At 47.1% G+C, this 20,642-nt stretch overlaps 2 protein-coding genes across 2 annotated transcripts in view; one reads left to right on the forward strand and one right to left on the reverse strand.

The window, feature by feature from the left end:
- Positions 1-12,484, forward strand: part of SLC5A6 (solute carrier family 5 member 6) — a 51,397-nt gene extending 38,913 nt beyond the window's left edge. Inside the window, exon 17 of the mRNA XM_057557791.1 lies at positions 12,326-12,484. Coding sequence (XP_057413774.1) covers positions 12,326-12,478 — 153 coding nt within the window. The 3' untranslated portion in view covers positions 12,479-12,484. The remainder of the gene's footprint in view (positions 1-12,325) is intronic.
- Positions 12,485-16,569: 4,085 nt separating this feature from the next.
- Positions 16,570-19,795, reverse strand: TCF23 (transcription factor 23). Its single transcript, XM_007191313.2, has 3 exons — positions 19,574-19,795; positions 18,624-18,866; positions 16,570-16,749 (listed from the first exon to the last, which is right to left on the reverse strand). The coding sequence occupies exons 1-3, from the start codon at positions 19,793-19,795 to the stop codon at positions 16,570-16,572; spliced, it is 645 nt and encodes a 214-aa protein (XP_007191375.1).
- Positions 19,796-20,642: the final 847 nt, after the last annotated feature.

The raw sequence follows: 20,642 nt of genomic DNA on the forward strand, positions 1-20,642 counted from the left end.
TCAGACCCCTGTGAACTCTGGCCTACAGCCCAGGCAGCTCAGAAATTCTGGCTGTCAGACTGGAAACAGTGTGACAACCTTTTTAAAGTGTCTCTTCTGGGAGACAAAAATCCAATGGCTTGCCTGAAGATACTTACTGGGATCATGTCTGATAAACACCTAAGTTTTCTGAGGTTGGCCAGAAATAAACTTCATATGTATATATATGTATATATATTTTTTGGTGAAAAAAATAATATCATTTTCCTAGACTATATTTATGTTGCAGACTTGATTAAAGGAGAGCTTGGGTAAACATGAAAGATTGAATATGTTTTATCTTTTCCTTCCTAAATCCCCACTATAATAACAGTAAAGAAGTAAAAAGACCATAAACCCATAGGGTTAAAGAGAAAGGAGAAATGATGACAGGAGTTAAGAGACGTCAACACAATATTGGAAGATGAAAGCAGATGGACGATTGATAACTGATTTAGCAGAATGAAGAGACTTAAACAGAAGGGAGCTGGTGAAAGGGGTGCAGCAGGTAGAGGGGGGCAGTGGAGGGCACCAATAAAGAGAAAGTCAGTTGGCTCAGCAGAACACAGGAAAGGGTAAGGAATCAAAGGCGCAACCACTGATCTGTTCCTCATCTCTCTATTTTTGCCTTTTCCAGGGTTTTTTTAAATGGAATTATGTAGTCTTTGGAACCTCGCTTCTTTCATTTAGCATAATATATTTAAAAGTCATCTGTGTTGTAGTATCAATACTTTTTTCCTTTTAATTGCTAACTAGCGATCCATTTTATAAATGTGCCACAATGTGTTGGATTCGTTCCAGGTTCTGCTATAAACATTTGTGTACTGGTTTCTCAGTTTTTCTGTCAACATAGGTTTTCATTTCACTTGGGTAAATACCTAGAAGTGAGGTTCTGGGTCCTGGTAAATCCTCTGAATAATGCTGATTACTTTGTTGTTGTTTTAACAAGCAACCAATCCAGTGAGTTTCAGACCACAAGTTCTGGTTCACCTTCTTTGGGAAGCAGTTCCCGTATCAGTTCAGTTTTCAAAGACTTTGCTATCCTGTTTGGATCTACCCTTTCATGTCTTACTCTGGAGTTGGTCTGGGACTTGGATGTTGATTTATCAATATATTTATGTTGTAGTTCCATACCTAAAGCTTTGTATGCTTCTTTGGGTGTGTCTTGCACATGAACAGCCTGGGGTGAGCCTCAAACTTGTGTCAGTTTATAGACAAAATCAGAGATACCCTTCTCCAGCTCTCTCTTCTGAGGGATTTCCACATCACAAATCAATTGATCGTGTGGCTTCTCTTGCCCTGTCATAGTTTATTGTGAAGGATGAGAAGGATGACAAATTCTGCTGTTATAAATGTTTAGTGACAGCATTTCACTTTAATCTCCACCCCCTGCTCTGCCTCTCAGGTCATCCAAAACCACTGTGTTCACACATTTCACACGAAATAAACTCACTGTCATTCTGTGTTGTCAGGAGGATTCCCATCAACAGAATGTTTGGGAAATGTGTTGTAACATCCTATACAAGGGCTGCCAAACAGCCATTGTACCATATGATTTTTTCTGGCACTTTAGAGACTCTTTAATCACCCTTTTGATGTAAAAAAATTTGTCTGCCAATAAGTTTTTCTCTAAAATAGGAGGTCGTGACAGGGTACAGACACAAAATATTTTTGCAGTTGGATGTATAGGACTCAGTAGCCATAAGGGTGCATTTCAAAACTTTTGGATACTTTTTAAAAAAAAGTTTCTCTCTTTATCATAAATAATAATTTGCCTTTTGTCATATCTAATGCTGCTCTGTTGCATGACTATCTTTGCTTGGTTCAGCTTCCCAAACTGAGCAGTGTTTAAAAGCACAGGGTCTTTTAAGGTGTCAAAACTCACCTTTGGTGCCATATCCAACATTCAAATAAGAATCCTTGTACCTTGATCACATTCTTACCACCTTTAATTTCATACTTCTGTGACTTGGGGCAACAGAAGCAAATATGAAAGTGTTTCCCTGTCTAGAGTTTGTTTGTGAGTCCCCTTCAAACAAATACATCACAAGAAAATAAAACTACAGACCAGGACTTCCCTGGGGGTCCAGTGGTTAAGACTCCATGCTTCCACTGCAGGGGGTGCGGGTTCAATCCCTGGTCAGGGAAATAAGATCCCACAGCCTGTGTGGTATGGCCAAAAAGATCAAACAAACAAACAGACAAACAAACAAAACAAACTACAGACCAGCCATAAGGACAGTCATTTTTCTCACATAACAAGATGTCTGGGGGCTAGGTGGTCCAAGGTCAGCTCAGAGCTTTGATAAGGTCATTGCAGATCCCAATAGACCAACAAGTCCATCTTTCTGCCTTGCCATCCTCAGCATGTTGGTGATGCTTCCACTTGGGGTTTCAAGATGGCTGCAGCAATTGCAGACAATGCAGGAAGACATGATTTCATCCAGCAAAAAGGAAAATGCAGTGCTTCTTCCCATGCATCTCTTTATACTAGAACAGACAAAAAACTTCTTAACACACCATTCTAAGACAACAAATATGCTATATTAGTGATTATATTAATAATTCTTTGGCAAAAGGAAGAAGAAGCCAGCAAAATAAAACTAAAAACCTTTCTGGCAAACAGCAAAATCCAGAAACTTAAGTAGCTGAGGTACATATCCAGCACTGACTGCTCTTTTACAAGATAATTCATTAGCAAGTCTAGGAGATTGATAGCTGCACTCTATAAGGGATAATACAAAATTTTTGGATGCCTAATGTCTACAAGAAAGTTCTTATCAGTAACAGTGAAAGACATTTTTATGATTACACAAAAAGAACAAGAAGAAAGAAGATATTGAGCAGGTAAACAGGTAAAAATTTCACAACAGAATCTCTTTCCTGAATGTAGGTCTGCACAGTTCACCCTGGTTAGATATATAGTCAACATAACTTCTGGGGTGATGAAGTGGCCTGCATTTTCTGTAGGACTGCACGGTGATTAATGCTGGGAGCATATAAATGGTATCATACAATACGTGGCCTTTGTGTCTGCCTTCTTTCACTTTGTATCATGTTTTCAAGGTTCATTTGTGTTGTAGCATGTACCAGTACTTCATTCTTTTTTATTGCCAAATAACATTCTATTGTGTAGATATACCACATTGTGTTTATCCATTCATCATATGATGGACCTATGGGTCGTTTCCACTTTGGGGCTATTTTGAATAGGGCTGCTATGGATGTTCATTCATAAGTTTTTTTTTTTTAATAAATTTATTTATTTTTGGCTGTGTTGGGTCTTCGCCTCTGTGCGAGGGCCCTCTCTAGTTGTGGCAAGCGGGGGCCACTCTTCATCGCGGTGCGTGGGCCTCTCACTGTCGCGGCCTCTCCCGTTGCAGAGCACAGGCTCCAGATGCGAAGGCTCAGTAGTTGTGGCTCACGGGCCCAGTTGCTCCGCGGCACGTGGGATCCTCCCAGACCAGGGCTCGAACCCGTGTCCCCTGCACTGGCAGGCGGACCCTCAACCACTGCACCACCAGGGAAGCCCCATAAGTTTTTATTTAAACACATGTTTCTACTTCTTTTGGGTACATACCAAGGAGTGTAATTGTTGGGTTATATTGTAATTCTGTTTAACTTTTTGAGGAACCACCAAACTGTTTTTCACAGTGACTGCACCATTTTACATTCCCACCAGCAATGTACAAGTGTTCCCCACTTCCTCATTAACATTTGTTATTTTCTGTTTTGTCTTTTTTTCTAATTATGGCCAGCCTAAGTAGGTGTGAAGTGGTGTTGATTTGCATTTCGCTAATGACTAATGATGTTAGTTATTGTTTGGGTATTTGGTTTGAACACTTTCTTTCTAGCAACTAAATCACCCAATGAATGTCAGTGCTTCTGGTGAAGGTGGTAATTGAAGCAGATAAGTGTTTAGATGGTGCTCTGGTAAAAATTTGAGTCTGTACATAGCCAAGTCATAGAGCCAGTGCAGAGTATTCAAATAGATTAACATATGCCTGATGGTGCTCTTGCCTGTCATCATAAATGTCATTTCAGGCCATTATGACCATCTCTGAATGGTACAGGACTGAAGTACAACTCAAGATCCACACAGCATGCTTATAATAATGCCCTAACTCCCTCTGAAGATGAAACACATTTGTTTGTGTTCCTTAAGCCAATGCATAGAAAAATTTCACTGAGACACTCTTTGGACCACTGTTCTTTGTTTCTCTTTTTAAAAATTAAATAATACATTCATATAGTTCAAAAGCCAAACAACCTAAAAAGGAGTAGCCTTAAAAGACTCACTCTCACCGTATCTCCCATCCACTTCAGTTCCCTCTCCAACAAGTAACTGCTTTTCATTGTTTTGTGTGTGTGTGTGTGTGTGTTTCCTTACGCAAATACAAACAAATCATATATATTCTGGGAGAGTAAAATACATGCTGTTTTGTACTTTTCTTTGTCTTCATTTATTTCTATCTCAAGGATCTTTTCACATTAATGTTACAGAAATATATGAGATCTGTTTTTCCATAGAGCATGTTGTCAAACTTTTGGATTTTTATTAGTATGATGGTTGAAAATGGTATTTCATTGTAGTTTTAATCTTTATTTCTCTTTATTATTAATGAGTGTGTCTATCTCTTTGTATGTTAAAGGGCATTTGATTCACTTTCCTGAGATCTGTCCGTTCATATTCTTTCTCCATTTTTCTGTTGGGTTGTTGGTTTTTTTCTTAATAATTTCTAGGAGCTTTTTGAATATTACTGATGTTATCACTATGTCTATGACCTGAACTGTAAATACTTTTTTTCCAGTTTGTCATTTGCCTTCTAACTTTACTTATAGTGACTTTGGCCTTCCTAATTTTCTCCATGCTACTTTTATATTTATAAGTAGAACAGAGGAGGAGGAGCCAGGAAGAAGACTGAGAAGGAACAGCTGGTTAAAGAATCTGGAGAAGAAAAGTGTTTCAAGAAGGACAGAGTTGTCTAAAGGGTCAAATGATGCAAAACAAAACAGAAACTAAGACAAGGTCATAGAAATGAACATCAAATTTGGCAAAAGGGGGGTAGTTTTAGTGGTGGAGATAAACACCTTGTTGGAGCTAGTGAGTGAGGAAAGGCGATGGAGAGAACTTTGAAAAAGTGTTGCTCTGTGGTGGGGCAGAGAAATGTGGTGGTAGATGGGGAAACAGGGTCAAGGAAGGGTTTTTTAGTGGGAGATGCTATACTAGAGAATATCTGTAGGTTGATAAAAGTGGGAGAAACGATCTAGTGGTGAGAAAAAAGCCAGGGATGCAGAAGGAGGTAGAGGGAATACTTTTAAGAGTGAGGCCCTTCAGAAGGGCAAGAGGGGGTGGGATTCAGGCCCACACAGAGGACAAGCTTCATCCATCATGAGCGTGGGCACAGCTGGGAAAGTGGTAGGTGTGGTTGATGGTAAGCTGATGGAGGAGTTCCTGCCTGACTGCTCTTGTTTTCTCATGAAGTATGTGGTGAAGACAAGCTGAGAGGACTCCAGTAGATAAAAAGAAGTGGGAAATCAATGTGTTAGAATGTGGGAAGGGAAACATACGAGGGAAGGTTGCTGCAATGTTGAGTCCCATTTGAGATTTATGGTGAAAATTTCAAGGGAAGCCAGGGCCCACAGCTGTGGTTTCATCTCCAGCCATGCTCAGGCCTGGAGTGGGAAGATAGTATCAGGTCAGGAAGCTGTCAAGCAAAAACAATGGAGAGGGAGGGGGCAAGGGAGAAAGGTAATAGCAAGGGAGCGATTATAGTAATGAACATGGAATCTGAGATGAATGAAGAGGAAGTAAGGATATGGGGAAAGATGGTTAGTAAAACAGAAGGTGGTAAAAAAATCAGAGGCCTCAATAAGATAGAAGAAATATGGGACCGCAAGCACTAGCCTGGGTGAGATGGAAGGATGGGAAATAGGGATCTAAATATCAAATCAGAATGAAATAGAGATTTTGCAGATGGTGCAGTTATTGGTGAAAGAGTATGACCGTAGGAGTGAGTGGCTGCAGTGAGGGAATCGGAACTTGCATTTGAGGAGGTCAGGAGCTGAGTTCCCACGATGTTGGATAACGCCTCTGGGCAGAACCAAAGGATTGGCATCTAGAAGGTATACAATAGGAAAACCTTATGAGAATATTCTGGCTGAAAGTGTAAATAAAAATAGATTGTTGAATAAGCAGCTTGTGTTCTGTTTTATTTAGACACGGATTTAAATGGTGGGAACTATGGAGATGTGTACTTAAGTGGTTTAGGAAATTATATACCATGAGGTTATTTATTTTTGGGGGGATGGAGGGTGGAGTGGCTTTATGATAATTCATAACAGTTGGTACAAGCCTGCTAGGGGAAGAACACTGAAAGATCACGGCCCATCAAGGTCTCAACTCACGTTATTTTTCTCACAAATTACACAACCTTCTTGTTCATTTGCTGGGCAAGCTCTGCACACATGTTTACAATCTGGTTAAAGAATCAGCCTTTACAATGACGTTATTAAACACAAACATACCCAGTGGTGGCCATAGTAACAGCAGGGAGCCTCTGGAGTTTGATGCTCTCAAATCCAGTTTCCTCGGCAACATCTGAGGAGGGTTGTGAGCCTTTAGGAAAGAGGCCATTTTCCCATGCACATTCACAGGAGAAAAAAACACGCAGCCAGAGAATGTTCATAAGGGTTGGTGTGACCTTCCTTGTCCTCCTGGCAGGCAGTCACAGCTGTAGACGCCCGAGATGCTCTGCTCTCTGGCTCTGAGGGATTTCTGTGACCACGTCAAGATGCCATCGACAATCAACCAAGCGAGGCTGTGAGGATCTGTGGACCTTGTCGCAGCCCTCAGGTTCCCTATTTGAAAGAGGAGTGATGTTCAATGCATTCTTGGTCAGGAATGAAACTTGCCAAAAAGAATTGATACGGCTGTAATATCATTCAGGGTCCAGTCAGGAATATAAAAACCATACCAGTTATTTTTAACAGAGGGAATTTATTATAAGGACTGCAAAGGCCAAAGGAAAGGGCCCAGGAAACATAGACGTGGCAACAGAAGGAAGCCCCCGGATGGGTAGTGGTTAAAAAAGGCAAGAGGTGGGAGTTACAGGAATCCAGAAGCTTGGAAGAGGTGGAACTCAGGCCTCAGAGGAAGGAGTACTGGACAGTTGGTGCAGGTATCTTTGATGCACACAGTCAGATTGGTTCTGAGACGGGGAAAAGCTGGAAACTTGGACTGCGCTAAAGAGCTGTTGCTGGAAGCAAACCACAAGAAGCCAGTCCCTTCTCTCTCCTCCAGCCTTGCAGGTTTCCCCTCCTGGTGGAGTCCAACAGGGTGCCAGCTGGTTTGCTGAAGTCCAGCCCCACCGAGCAGCCATAGGAAACAAAAACAGGTTTCCAGTTTGGGGGCTGTCACAGACAATGCTGCTATGAGCATTCTTGTGTATATCTTTTGATGCCATTTGTGCACTCATATTTTGGGGGTATATACCTAGGTGTGTACTTGCTGGATTTAATAGATACAGGTATTAACCATTCTGGAGAATGTGTAGTGGTATCTCGTGATTTCAATGTGCATATTTCTAATTTCTATTGAAGCTGACCGTCTTTGATCACTTGGATATCCTCTTTAGAAAGGTTTCCAGTCAGGGTTCTAGCCCATTTATAATTGGGTGGTCAGTCTTTTTCTTATTGTTCTATGGGGTTTTTAAGTATATTCCTGATATATAAGCCCTTTGATTATGTGTATCGCGAATATTCTCTCCCAGTCTGTGAACTTGCCTTTTTCACTCTCTCAACAGCATCTTGTGATAAATAGATGTTCCTAATTTTATGTAGTATAATGTATCAATTTTTTTCCTTTAGGGTTAGTGCTGTTTGTGTCTTTTTAAAGGAAAATCTCCTTATTCCAGGGTCATGAAGATACTCTCTTATATTCTTTTTTTTTTTCTATTTTCCATCTCTTTGTCCATATGAACTGAATTCTAGTGATTTTTTCAGACCTATTTTCTAATTTGTTAGTTCTGTTTTCAGCAGTTTCTAATCATCTACTGGATTTCTAACTAAAATATTATATTTTTAATGCCTAAAAATTCTACATTTTCCCTCAATTCTGCCTGGTCATGTTTGACAGCCTCTTGTTCCTGTGTTGTCTTTTCAAAATACTCTTTATTTCTTTAAACATATTAAACATATTTAATGTATATTCTGTACCTAAAAATTACAATATCTGCAGTCATTGCAAGTGTGATCCTACCACTCCCAAGTTCAATGTTTCCACTCTCATTGCTTATGGTAGCATGTTTCCTTCTGATTTTTAGAACTGTTTGCTATGAGCTCAAGTTTGTCAGAATTTTATCCATGGGAATCCTTCAATGCCTGATTTAAAGTATGTTCTTCCAGAGAAGAATTGTAATTTCTTGTGCTTAGAAACATTACTAAATTGAGATCACTTAAAATTTGGGGCTTTTTTGGCTCCCCAAATTTTAAGGGCTTGGAAATATGTGGGAGACTCTCTCCCCCACCTCCACCTCAAGCCAAGATCTATTTGGGCAAATATTCTCATCTCTCCTTTACTCACTGAGGATGTTGGCGTTTGGGGATCCCAAGTTTATTACAGAGTCTTTGATCCAACTTTGCATTTTGTATGGGCCTGGCCTTTTTGTCTCTTGTCCCCAGATTTGGCTTCTTAAAACCCTGACCTTGGGCACCAGGAACCTGCAGATACCACCAGGGCTACACTGGCTTCAGTGCTGGCTTACCAATTTTTTTTTTTTTTTTTTTGGCTGCGTTGGGTCTTCATTACTGCGCACAGGCTTTCTCTAGTTGCGGCGAGCGGTGTGCGGGCTTCTTATTGCGGTGGCTTCTCTTGTTGCAGAGCATGGGCTCTAGGCATGCAGGCTTCAGTAGTTTTGGCTCATGGGCTCTAGAGCGCAGGCTCAGTAGTTGTGGCTCACAGGCTTAGTTGCTTCGCGGCATGTGGGATCTTTCCGGACCAGGGCTCGAACCCGTGTCCCCTGCATTGGCAGGCGGATTCTTAACCACTGAGCCACCAGGGAAGCCCTGGCTTAACAATTTTGGTTTTATACTTTCTTATTCCTTTCCCTCACTTTTCTGCCAGCCCAGCAATGAATTTTAAAACATTTAAAACTTTTTATCCATAATTTTGAGTGTTCTGTACCAGGAGGGTTTTCCTGCACATTAGTCTACCATATTGTCAGAAATGGAAGTCCAATAATCTTTCTTAGAAAATATGATACTCATGCAGGAGCCCCATAAGGCGTATAATTTCTTCTTCAGCAGTCAGTCAAGGACTTTTTACAAACCCAAGTTTTCTCTTTCCTACTATGTTTCTTCATGTTTGTTTAGGGTGTCTCAGGAGAAATTCCTTCTATAAATGTGTAGTTGCCATAAATGAGAGCAAATTGAATGAAAACTCCCTAAAAATAGCAATTATTGCACCAGGTAATGAGATGATCATCCAGGACCATATTAAGTTGGGAAAAAATAAAAGCTATGGGAGAAATGATTAACCCAGATGATACCTTTCTGTCAAGATCAGAGCCATCTTCTTTCACAATTTTGCAATTTAGAAAGAGCTAGGAGTTGTTTAAAATAGATGAGCTCCCTGTCTTGGGATGTAAATTTAAGTGGAGCAGTTCTGGTAAAGAAACCAGAGGGGGTCTTCTGAACAATTCCAGTTCTGACTTTGTACGAAGATCATCCTTGAAATGCTTTAAAGAAAAAAAATACAGGACTTCCCTGGTGGTCCAGTGGTTAAGACTCTGCGCTTCCAGTGCAGGGGACATGGGTTCATTCCCTGGTCAGTGAACTAAGATCCCACATGGCGTGCAGTGCGGCCAAAAAAATTAAAGAAAAAAAATTTTTTTTTTAAAAGAAAAAAGAAAAAGAAAAGGAAAAAAATCCTCCAGCAAAGGTGGTGGGCAGAAAGCCCAGCCAATATTTGTGTCTTCTTAAGCCAGAAAAGACACTTTTCTCCTTCTTAAAAGGCCTCAGGAGGACCAACTTAGGATTTTTACTGTTCCTGGGAGGCTACTGATGGCTCTGGCTTCTTTTAATATGCAGGAGACCAGCCCATTTCCATTCTAGGTCTTAAATAAGCTTGGTGTTAATAACACACTTCATCACTTCACTGGTAGTGTTTTTAACAGTTGGTTTCTTGGGAGGATTTATAATACCAGGATCTCTTCTACAAAATGTCGCTGCCTTTCAAAAAGGGCTATCCAGTCTTCTCGTCCAATGGTCCCATGGCTCACATATAACAGGAGCCCCATGAAAATCTGTTAACTCTGGGTCCTGTAGTCATCAAAATACAGCCTAGGACATCATAATTTTTCAGTAACACCATTTTTTCCCCATGTAGAGTTCCACTTCCAAAGGCACAGGTAAATGTTCATTTTGTAGTAATGTATGAGAGGCCTGCCTGTCTGGGTCAATGGCGTATTTTATGACAACCTTCCAAAAGCAAAATAGGTCTGCCTTGGTTTGCCCTTCTGTCCAGGGAAATGATGGCGGCAGCATGTTGTTGCCAATAGGCACCTGGTAAGACTGGTCAAAAGAGAAACTCCTTGGCCAGTTGGTGGAGTATTACCACTGTGTCTGAGGCACATTAAACCAGCCCTGACTGACACTTCCCATGTCTGGCAGCCCTGCCAATGTCAGGGCCAATGGCCTCTTGTGATGAGATGTAGCCCTTCCCAGCGGGCGTGGCATATACTCACACTTCAGTTAGAACTGAGCTTTGCTTCAACTTCTGCTTCATGCTACTGTACTTCTTCTCAGAGCATATCACATCTTGATAGTTTTATATTCACCTGGATCCCTCTCCAAGCCCTATTCAAAGTTTGCGTCTGTAGAGAGAGTGTGCCTGTGTTTTCACCAGGACTCTGCGAGCCACTGTGCAGTTAACTGTGGTTTCTGGGATGTGTGACACAGAATTTATTTTCACCCAACTTGGACCCAACCCAGATGTTCTTGACCCCTGAAACCTTGATAGACCTGCTGTTAGGCCAGTCTGATTTACTCAACTTTTTTTTCTCCTTCCAGCATCCTTAATGTGGAGGAGCGTTCGTAATCTGATAATTTGTCAATTTTTTTTCAGGTTAAAAAACGCCCAATCGTCTTTGCCCCTTCATAACTTCTCAGCTAATTCAATGGTCCTTAGTTCCCGCTCGGTCCGCGTGGTCTCCCCAGTGGCTGGTGGTCGGCTCCTCCGTGTGTCCAGCATCTCCTCCAGGTTGCACTGAATCCTGCTGCTTCTGCCCTGGGCAGTTGAGGCAGTCCCTGTCCTTTATTTCCCTGCTCAGCAGCTGGCCCCTAGCTGTGTTGGGGGAGGGGGCTCCTCTCCAAACCTGAGGCTGGGGAGGCAGAGCCCCAAAGAGGGGAAGTGCCCCCAGCAGCCAGTCTGGGGGTGGGGGGAGTAGGAAATCCAGGCTCAACCAAGAGGAGATAGATCTTCACTCCTGGGGTTTCTCATCATCAAAGCAAGAACCGTGGTGGTTCTTTTGGAAGCCACTTGCCAGCCAGGTCATGGGACCTATGCTTGGCTGCAAGTCTAGTGGGATGGGGGGGCGGGCAGGCAGTCTGCACAGTGGTGACAGGGTGTGACATGGGGATACAGGGAATCCCGGGCTCCTGGGTGCCTGGAACAGTCACGCGTCTTGGTGGAGCTCGGGGAGGTGGGCGGGGACTGGGGGTTTAGAGTCCTGAGAGCAGGGGGAGAGCAGGGGGCCGCGGGTGCCCCCTGGTTACACAGTAGGAGCCTCGGGAGCACTTTGTCTTCAGGCGGAATGCGGGGCCGGACCCTGAACCCTCGGACCATTTACCCAGTGTTGCCGAAACTCGTTGCCCTCCTGCCCATGTCCTGTCACTGCAAAACCCTCAGCCAGGTAGCGCCTCTGTTGTCAGATCGCCCCTCCCTTCCCTCTCAGGTTACTGCTGGCCCCCTGGGTTCCTGTGCCTCCCTTTTCTTTCTCCTCCCAGTCCCGCTTTCTCTGGTGATTGGCCTGAGCTGGACTGTCCCGCAGCAGCTGCCTGGCCCCTTCCCACAGGGGAGCGGGGGCTTGGTGGGCAGAAGGGTCTCGGCCCCGAGAGGCCACAGCTGCTGGCCTCTTGTCTCCCTCCTCCCAGCCCCGTGCTCATCCCCGGGCCTGCTCCTCGTCGGTCTCCTTTCTAGCCAGGATCAAAGCAGGGTCACCTATCCTGCAAGAGAAAGGGGAGGTTCCTTCACCTCCCCTTTGCCTCACGTTCACCCCACCCACTCCCTTTGCTCTGTGTTCCCCAGGATCTCTCTGTGGAAACCGCTGTGTTTCCAGAGAAGGTGAGCAATGGGATGCTGAGGGGCAGCAGAGACAAGGAGGCCATGGATGTGCCTGAGGAAGGCCCAGCCCACCAGGGGGTCAGCCCCACCTTCGTCCTTCAGGAGACCTCGCTCTGATCTGGACTCGGGACACTCTGTCCATATTCTGCCAGGCACACCCTCCCTCCCTCACCATAAGCCCCTTGTCTCTCGAAGGTCAAGACCGAATCACTGTGTCTGCCCCAGGCAGAGGGTAGAGCTGTCATATACAGGTCATGGGGATGGGGTAAGAGCTTTTCTTGACCTTCGCCAATCTATTCTAGGGCAGAGATTCTAAGAATTTTTGGTCTCAGGATCCCTTTACGTTCTTAAAAAAGTAGGGCTCTGAAAAGCTTTTGCTTATGTGGATAATTTCTATTGATATTTACCATATTAGAAATTAAAATAGACTTAAAATATTTATTTAAAAATAACAATTAACCCACTATATGTGAATATAGATACCATTTTTATGAAAAATAATTATTTTCCATATTGGAAAATATTTAGTGAGAAGAGTGGCATTGGCTTACATTTTTTTTAAAAGGAATTCCTTTATTTTTATTATTTACTTATTTATTTATTTACTTTTGGCTGTGTTGGGTCTTCGTTTCTGTGCGAGGGCTTTCTCCAGTTGCAGCAAGTGGGGGCCACTCTTCATCTCGGTATGCGGGCCTCTCACCATCGCGGCCTCTCTTGTTGCCGAGCACAGGCTCCAGACGCACAGGCTCAGCAGTTGTGGCCCACGGGCCCAGTTGCTCCGCGGCACGTGGGATCTTCCCAGACCAGGACTCGAACCCGTGTCCCCTGCATTGGCAGGCAGACTCTCAACCACTGCACCACCAGGGAAGCCCTACATTTTTGCAAATATCTTTAATGTCTGTTGTAATCGAGAGCTGGACTCTCCTATCTGCTTCTACGTTCCATCTGTTGTTGCAATATCACATGTCATATGGCTTCTGGAAAATTCCATTACACTCATGAGAGAATAGGAGTGAGAAAAAGGCAAATCGCATCTTGTATTATGAAAATAATTTTGGCTACTTAGGGCACTGAATGGGTCTCAGGGACCTCCAGGGTTCCCGGACCACACTTTGCATATCTCTGATCAAGAGCGAAACTTTTCCTGTAAAGGGCCAGAGTTCCTTCACAGGAACTCTGTAAATATTTTGCGCTTTACTGTCTGTCACAGCTATTCGACTCTGCCTTGTATCGGGAAAGTAGCCATAGATCATATGTAAACAAAAAGGTGTGACTCTTTTCCCATAAAAACTTATTTAAAAAGTCGGGGGCTGGATTTGGCCCACTGGCTATAGTTTGCCAACCCCTGATCTCGAATACCAAGCTTGCAGGGGCCCTGGGCCACAAAGGGGAGAGGACAGTGCCATCTGACTCATCCTAGCCAGGCTCCTTCCAGAGGAAGCGAAAGGGAATTTCTCAGACAAGACTAGATTTTTCTATTTCTAATGGCTCTAGTTCTCAATTTAGTGAAATCTGCAGTCTCCACCTTAATACTTAGATATCCTTTGGCCAGCTCTGCTTCTCCCAAAGCGCATCCCCTGTAATTCTGCTGCCCCTCAGAAAGCACACGCATATCCAGCCCCGGAGAAGTTGTCCCGGCCATCAGTGCCTCACCCCCACCTAGAGTGACAGGCACCTGGGGACGGGACAGGCGGTACAAGATGCTCAAGTGGACCAGCCAGCCCTCTCACTCCCGAGCCAGGCCACCTGAGCGTCATTTTGTCATCCAGGCTCCTGTTTCCTTTCGGAGCTTCTTTCCTACATACCCCTGTTCCCAGGGTCTCCCAGTGAGAGGGTATTTTTCTTCCTCTGCTAGAGGAAAAGGGGGTTACTCCTGATTCTGGTTGATTTGTGGGTTGAAGTCTCCAACCTGACATTTCCTCTGGTTATTCCCATTCATCCCCTGGTCCTTTCCTTGGCTCTGCCTGCCCCCTGACAGTCCTTTTGCTTCCTGACCTGACTGTGCTGGGTGCTGTCTGGCTGGAGGAGACGGTCTCTGGACCCCTTGGGGACTGTCCAGAACACTAAGGAAATGCCTGGAAAGATCCCGAGACAGACTTAGAAACTTGTAATGATGGTGCTTGCCCTCCCCCAGCCCCCCACCAGCTGCATCCTTCTTTGGCCTTCCTTGTCTTTTCTACCAGGGTAATGTGGTCCCCCCTCTCCCGAAGGGTCTGGCATTACTAGGCAAAGGCTGGAGTCTGAGCGGGGTGGATGGAGCAAGCTCCCAAACCTGAGTTATCAAGAGAAGCTCCGTGCTGTGGGGGGACCCCAGTGCACACCCAAAGCCAGCTTTCCCAGCTTCATCCGCAGAGAGAGATTGTGTGCTACCAGCTCACGAGGAAATTCATGTGCTCCTCTTCTGACCACTTTCAAATTCAACAAGGAAGATACTGCTTTTTGGCTTTAAACATAGAACATTCGAGCTGGACTTTTATGGTCTTGCGAAGAACACTGTGCTAGTGCCCACCCACACCTGGTCTCTGCCCTGCCTGGCCCCGTCCAGCTGCCCAGAAGCAGCTCTGCACAAGCTCTCCGGGCTCCTCGGTAGAGACTTGGTAGATTTATGAGTTTGGCCTTGGCCAAGGCCTTCTCGCCATGGCTCCCAGCCACAGTCCAGCTGCTCTCCCACATCTCACGCTGCCGCGGCTGGGACGTTCTGTGTCTGCTTTTCTGCCTCCACACCAGTTTGCTGAGTCACGCCCTCAGCCCCCTTCCCCTGCTGCCCTGGCCAGCCCTGTGGTGGAACGGCAGCTCCTCACATCAGAGCTCAGAGCCCTTGCCCCTCCCAGTTTGCCAGAATCTCATGCGTTCTCATGATGGCAGTGGTGGCATCTGTCTAAGGCTACCCCTGTTGGGACTCTAGTTGGCCTGGCCCATGCCTTCCCACTCTGAGGCACTGAAGTTTAACAAAACGATGGTTCCTTCTCTGTCTGGACTTCAGGTACCTGATCTGAAGCCACACCTGATCTGGAAAGTTACTTTCTGTGTGTATAGACACTGAGTTTTCCTCAAACTATTTCTACAAGGCCAGAGATAAATTCCATTAAAGCACTATCTGATTTCTGGCGCCCCATGGCAGGACTAAGGGAGAGCCTGGGAGGGCAGTGCCTGTGGGGAGGAGCTGGCCGGAGGGAGCTCGTTGTAGACAGATTGTAGAAATGACTCCTGAGCCAGTGGGGCCTTTGGCCAAAATCATACAAGGAACCCTGTGAACCCAGGCCTATCTTGTTTGTCCTGGAGGTTAGGTTTCTAATATAATGGAAGATTGTAATTATTATCCCCTGGAAAAGATATACGTTCTCCTTCTCAGGTCCTTCAAGGATATAACTGAGTCTATCAAAACCTTCAAACGCGAGGGCTTAAGATGCTGCCTGGTTCAGTTAAGGTAGAGCTGCCTCTGGGATAAAATCTCAAACTAGGCAGCTAGGACTATGTACAAGTTTCTCTGGATACTGGAATGTAAGCAATGTAAGCTTTATGGTTTAACCTGTAAATATAACTCATAGCAAGAGAAGAGTGGAAGGGTGCAGGGCCCGGAGAGGGAGAAAATGTAGTGATGAGGGGCAGCTGGAGAGACCGTAACGCAGATACCAAATTCCTAAGTTCCTGATGTTGGGTAAGCATCTTGTAGTGCAATAACCAAGTATGTTCCCTTCTTCAGTTTCCTCTCTACCTATGTGACCCCGGCCCAGCTCTGCTCACACTCACAGCTGCCGAGAGCCTGTCTGGCCCCTGGCTTTCCCATCAGCACCTACAGCTGCTGCCAGCCTCAGCCACTACCTCTGTACATGTGCAGCAGTGTCTGTCTTCTTGCAATCTCCAGAGGGTCTGTGGGAACCTTAGGGGAGAAAAGCAAGGGACAGTGCCCTAACTCAACTTCCAACTCAGTCAGATCCTTTCCTTGCCCACCTCCCTGTAACTGCCACAAGGGAGCCACTGGGGCATCACCCGTGGGGGACAAGATGAGGATCTGCTCCCTGGTCCTCCTGAGTACTCTCCGTCACAGAGGTGCCCACTCCTCTGCCTGGTCCATGTGCTGGAACCTGGGAGTGGAGCCTGAATCAGATCGATGGGTGAGAGGCAGAATGAAGACAGGCAGGGCCTGGCAGAGAATCCAGGTCCCTAAGCTTGAGTCACAGCCCAGGAGAAAAGGGCGACTGTGATGATCACTTGTCACCAGGTGCTGGTGAGAGTGGCCTGGTGGGAAGAAGAGCATCTGCCTCTCCAGAGACTTGGGGTCCAGTCTCTGCCTCCTTTGTTCTTTGGCCCGAGGTGACGACTGTGGTGGAGTCAAGGCCAGAGCACCCCAGGCCTCCGGCGTAGAGACGCGATCGCATCGGCCACTTCTGCAAGACATGGGGAGGGGATGAGGGTCATGCTCACTGGCACAGCCCTCGTCGTCCTCGACACCCCAGACCGGGCCTTCCCTAGCCCCCTCCCTGAGACCCGTCCCCACGACTGCTCCGATGACAGCAGTCCCAGGCTCACCACCACTCATGGCCTCACAGATTCTCCTGACCATTTGAGCCTGGCTGAGAGGCACAGGAGGAGACGTCTGAGAAAAGCAAGGGCCCCAAGAGGAGCCCCCGATGGTGGGGAGGGAGGCGGGCGGCAGAGCTGGCAGCAGCCAGGGCCTGGGCAGTGGGGAGGGCAGCAGAGTGGGGCAAGGGCAGGCTCCTCCTGACACTGAACAGTCCTGACCCCTTCTCTTGCCCAGTCCCGGACCCAAGTGCCTGTGGCCCCAGATGTCAGTGCTGCCCACTCCCCCTAAGCAGGGCACCTCCCAGGATTGTCCATCCTTCCAGCAGGAGTGTGGCCAGTCCCAGATAAGGCCAGGTTGACTTGGCTCTGAGGTCTGCCCTCCTCTTGACAGCCCCCCACTTGGGGACTGAGGGCCACTGCTCCTGGCTAGCAAACCCACCCCACCCAGCTGCCAGAGTGCTAGACCTAGCTGGGCTCTCATTTATTCATTCTTCAACATATTTATGCATCACCCGCTTCCTGCAAGGGCCTCACCTTGGCCGCCATCTTACAGCTAAGCAAGCAACTGTGCCACCCGGGGACACTCTACCAGGTACCACCATTGGCATTTCAGAGTTGCCCCTTTTAGTCTCAAATTCTTGCATTTTAGTTGTATTTATATGAAAGAAAAATATCTTAAGTTTCAAGACATTTCAGAACTATGATGTTTAAGGAAGAGAGATGGTGAAAAGTATCCTCTATAGAAATAAAGTTGCTGTCCTCAGAGGGCAAAGACGGCCCTTTATAACAGCTACACTCACAGTCAGCAACTTACAGTGTGCTCCACCCCACGCCCGGGGCCTGCTTAGTGGCTATGAGCCCCGGGCCTGAACTGCATTCAGCCACTTAACCTACCTAAGCTTCAGTTTCCTCATCTGTAAAGTAATCTTCATTTGGTTCTTTTTCTATTTGTTTTTTCATTTTCTTTTTTTAAATTCTCATTTGGTTCTTGTGCAGATTAAAAGATAAAAATGCACTAAAGCATTTAGTCTAGCTCTGGGCATTACTTTAGCCCCCAGATAATGTTAGCTGTTATTGCGATGATGATATTGTTAATCATACTTTTCCTTCATGATCTCATTTCATACCCTGGAAGCAAAGTCAGACTCATGTTATCTTCCCTTTCCGTATAATAAAACTGAGGTTCAGGAAAGGTAGGTGACAGTCGGGCAAGTGATGCATGCAGGAAGCCCTCCTTCCCCCTTTCCCAGCCCCTGCCACTCCCCCACCCAGCTTGGTAACCAAGAGTTATCTAGAGTGATGCTTTCTTAGAGCTTTGTCCTCCAAAGGGGGATCCCTCCTGAGACAGAAGTCCAGAGGACACCAAGGCACTGTACAGTGGCATGGTGCCCCTTGGAATCTAGGAATCTCCTAGGTGTGGTTTCTTTGCCAGGCCCCAGCCCTGGAAGCTACCCCCTTTTGTCCTCTACCACTAAGTGCTCCAGAGTCTTGGGGCCTCTAAGAATTTCCCTCCCCTTGGAGGAACCATATTCTCATGAAGTCATTTCCAGTCATCACTCCCACTGCATCCCATGAGAAACATTATCATTCCAGTCCCAAGAGCCAGCCTCAGCTCTTCTCCCCCTGAGAGAGCAGGAAGCAGCTGGCCCCAGCGTCAGCTCTGCCGAGGGCAGGGGCACTGAGTCCAGTATCCCCCATCCCAAACCCCCTTCCCCAAGGCCCCGGGCCCATGACCTACCTTGAGAGGGTGCAAGTAGCGGAGTCCACGCAGGAAGGGTGGCCAGGCGGGGCCAGGCATCTCGTGGCCAAGTGTGCGGGTGAGGTGGGCTATGTAGCTGGTGGCCAGCACCAGCACGTCCAACTTGGACAGCTTGGTGTCGGGCGGCACGGCAGGCAGAGCGGCCTGCAGGGCCAGGAAGGCCTGGCGCAGCGTCCTCACCCGGCTCCGCTCCCGAGCGGCGTTCTCAGGACTGGCTTCACTCTGCACAGAGGACCCCGGGTGAGCGGGTCTGACCGGACGCCATCGTCCCTGGTTGCTAAGAGCATCCTAGGGCAAGGTCTCCTGCCAGGGTAGTAGCATGCCGAATGACAGAGACCCAAGGGCCTCGTCCCCTCTTTGTCTGCTCTCAGCCCGGCCCCGCTTTATGGCAGAGGAAATGGAGAGAAGACCTCATCTGGGCTCAGAACCGAGAGTCCTGTATTCTTTCCCACCCTCCACTGTGCCTCCCCCTGGCCCTTGCTGCATCCACACCTAAGTCTGAACCCTGCTTATCAGGATGCCCTGGGGCCACAGGGAGCACACAGCCCTGCCCTGCTCTGTAGGGCTGACCCTAGGCCCAGCCAGGTCCTGAGATGTAGAGGCAACTGTGGTAAAGAGGAAAGGACACCAAAGCGTGCTGGCCCTGTCGCTGACTGCTGTTCTGGGACCTTGGGAAACATATCACTTCTCCGGGCCTCAGTTTCCTTGAGAGAAGTGAGTTGGGCCAGCTCTCTGAGCCACGCTCTGGTTAAGACCGGCTCTGACTTCCCTAACCACCCAAGCATGGAGCCTTGGAGCGGAAGTTGGCCAATGTCCCCTCTCTTGGGCAGGGCAGTAACCATGAGTGAGGCTCTGCCATCAGAGGGGACATCGCAGCCCCTCCCATGCCTGCCTCTCCCAGCTACCTCTTCAGGGCCCGGCTTTCTTACCTGGCCACGAGCCAGGCTCCTGGCCCTGGCCCCTCGAGGGCTTGGGGCAGCTCTGCTCCATCTTTGGTTGCTCCAGCTGGTCTCTTCCCACAGGTCCTGCCCTGTCCTGCTCAGGCGGCTCCTCTTCCTGTCAGTGCCTGCTAGCAACCTCGGTGTGGCCTTGGCCGGGCTCTTCCCTACCCCTGGCATGGCCAGTGCCCCTCTGGCCTCTCTCTGAGACATGCCACACCCCTGAGGTATGATGCTGCAGCCCCCAGGACAGGAACACAGGGCCTGAGGAAGCCCTTGGGCTCACGCTAGCGGGGCAGGCTGGTCATCCAGCCAGCAACGTCTATATCTGAGGAAGCTAGCGCCAACTCAGTCCTGCTCCGCTCCTTGCTCTGGGAAAACCGCCCACCGGCACAGCCCCCGCGAAAAGCCTCCTGACTGCCTCCCAGCCGGCTGAGGGGCGGGGGTGCTGGATGCGGGGAGTGGCCAGGCCCTGGGAGGAGGCCCCTGCTCTAGAGGGCAGGAGGATGGTGGGAAGGGAGCTCCCTTCCCGGATCCCTGCCTGACCCTGACTGTGGTCCTGGGATAGACCTGCAGCTTCGGCTTTGGGGCTCAAGTCCATGGAAGGGCCCTGAACTCCCTTCCCTGTGCCAGAAGCCTGGCTGTGCACATCCCTGAAAGGACCTTTCCTCCCCTTGCCAGTGAAAATGACCTTCCAGTCAGAGGGCGCTACTCCCTATACCCCAAACATGCCTCTTATTTCCACCTCAGTGCTTTTACTTTTACCTTTTTGTCCCCCTGGAATACCTCCCTCTAGCTCTGCCAGGGGAAACTCTGCCCATCCTTTGGGTTATGTCCAAAGGATTTGTGAGGATTTCTTCCAACCCCACAGAACCCAGAGCCCACGTCTCCCTGTTTTGTTTTGGGTTTTTTTCTCCCTGTTTTATTGGTACCCCATTCTATGCACAACTACACCCTGGCTAGTTTCCTAACGGTTCAGTGTTCTAGATCAGTACATGCCAAGCACTGTGCTAAGTACTTTACATGTATTATCTTATTTCTCAGATCAACGTCTTAAGAA

Source organism: Balaenoptera acutorostrata, chromosome 12, assembly GCF_949987535.1.
Source record: "Balaenoptera acutorostrata chromosome 12, mBalAcu1.1, whole genome shotgun sequence".
In the NCBI taxonomy this organism is placed as follows: Eukaryota; Metazoa; Chordata; class Mammalia; order Artiodactyla; family Balaenopteridae; genus Balaenoptera; species Balaenoptera acutorostrata.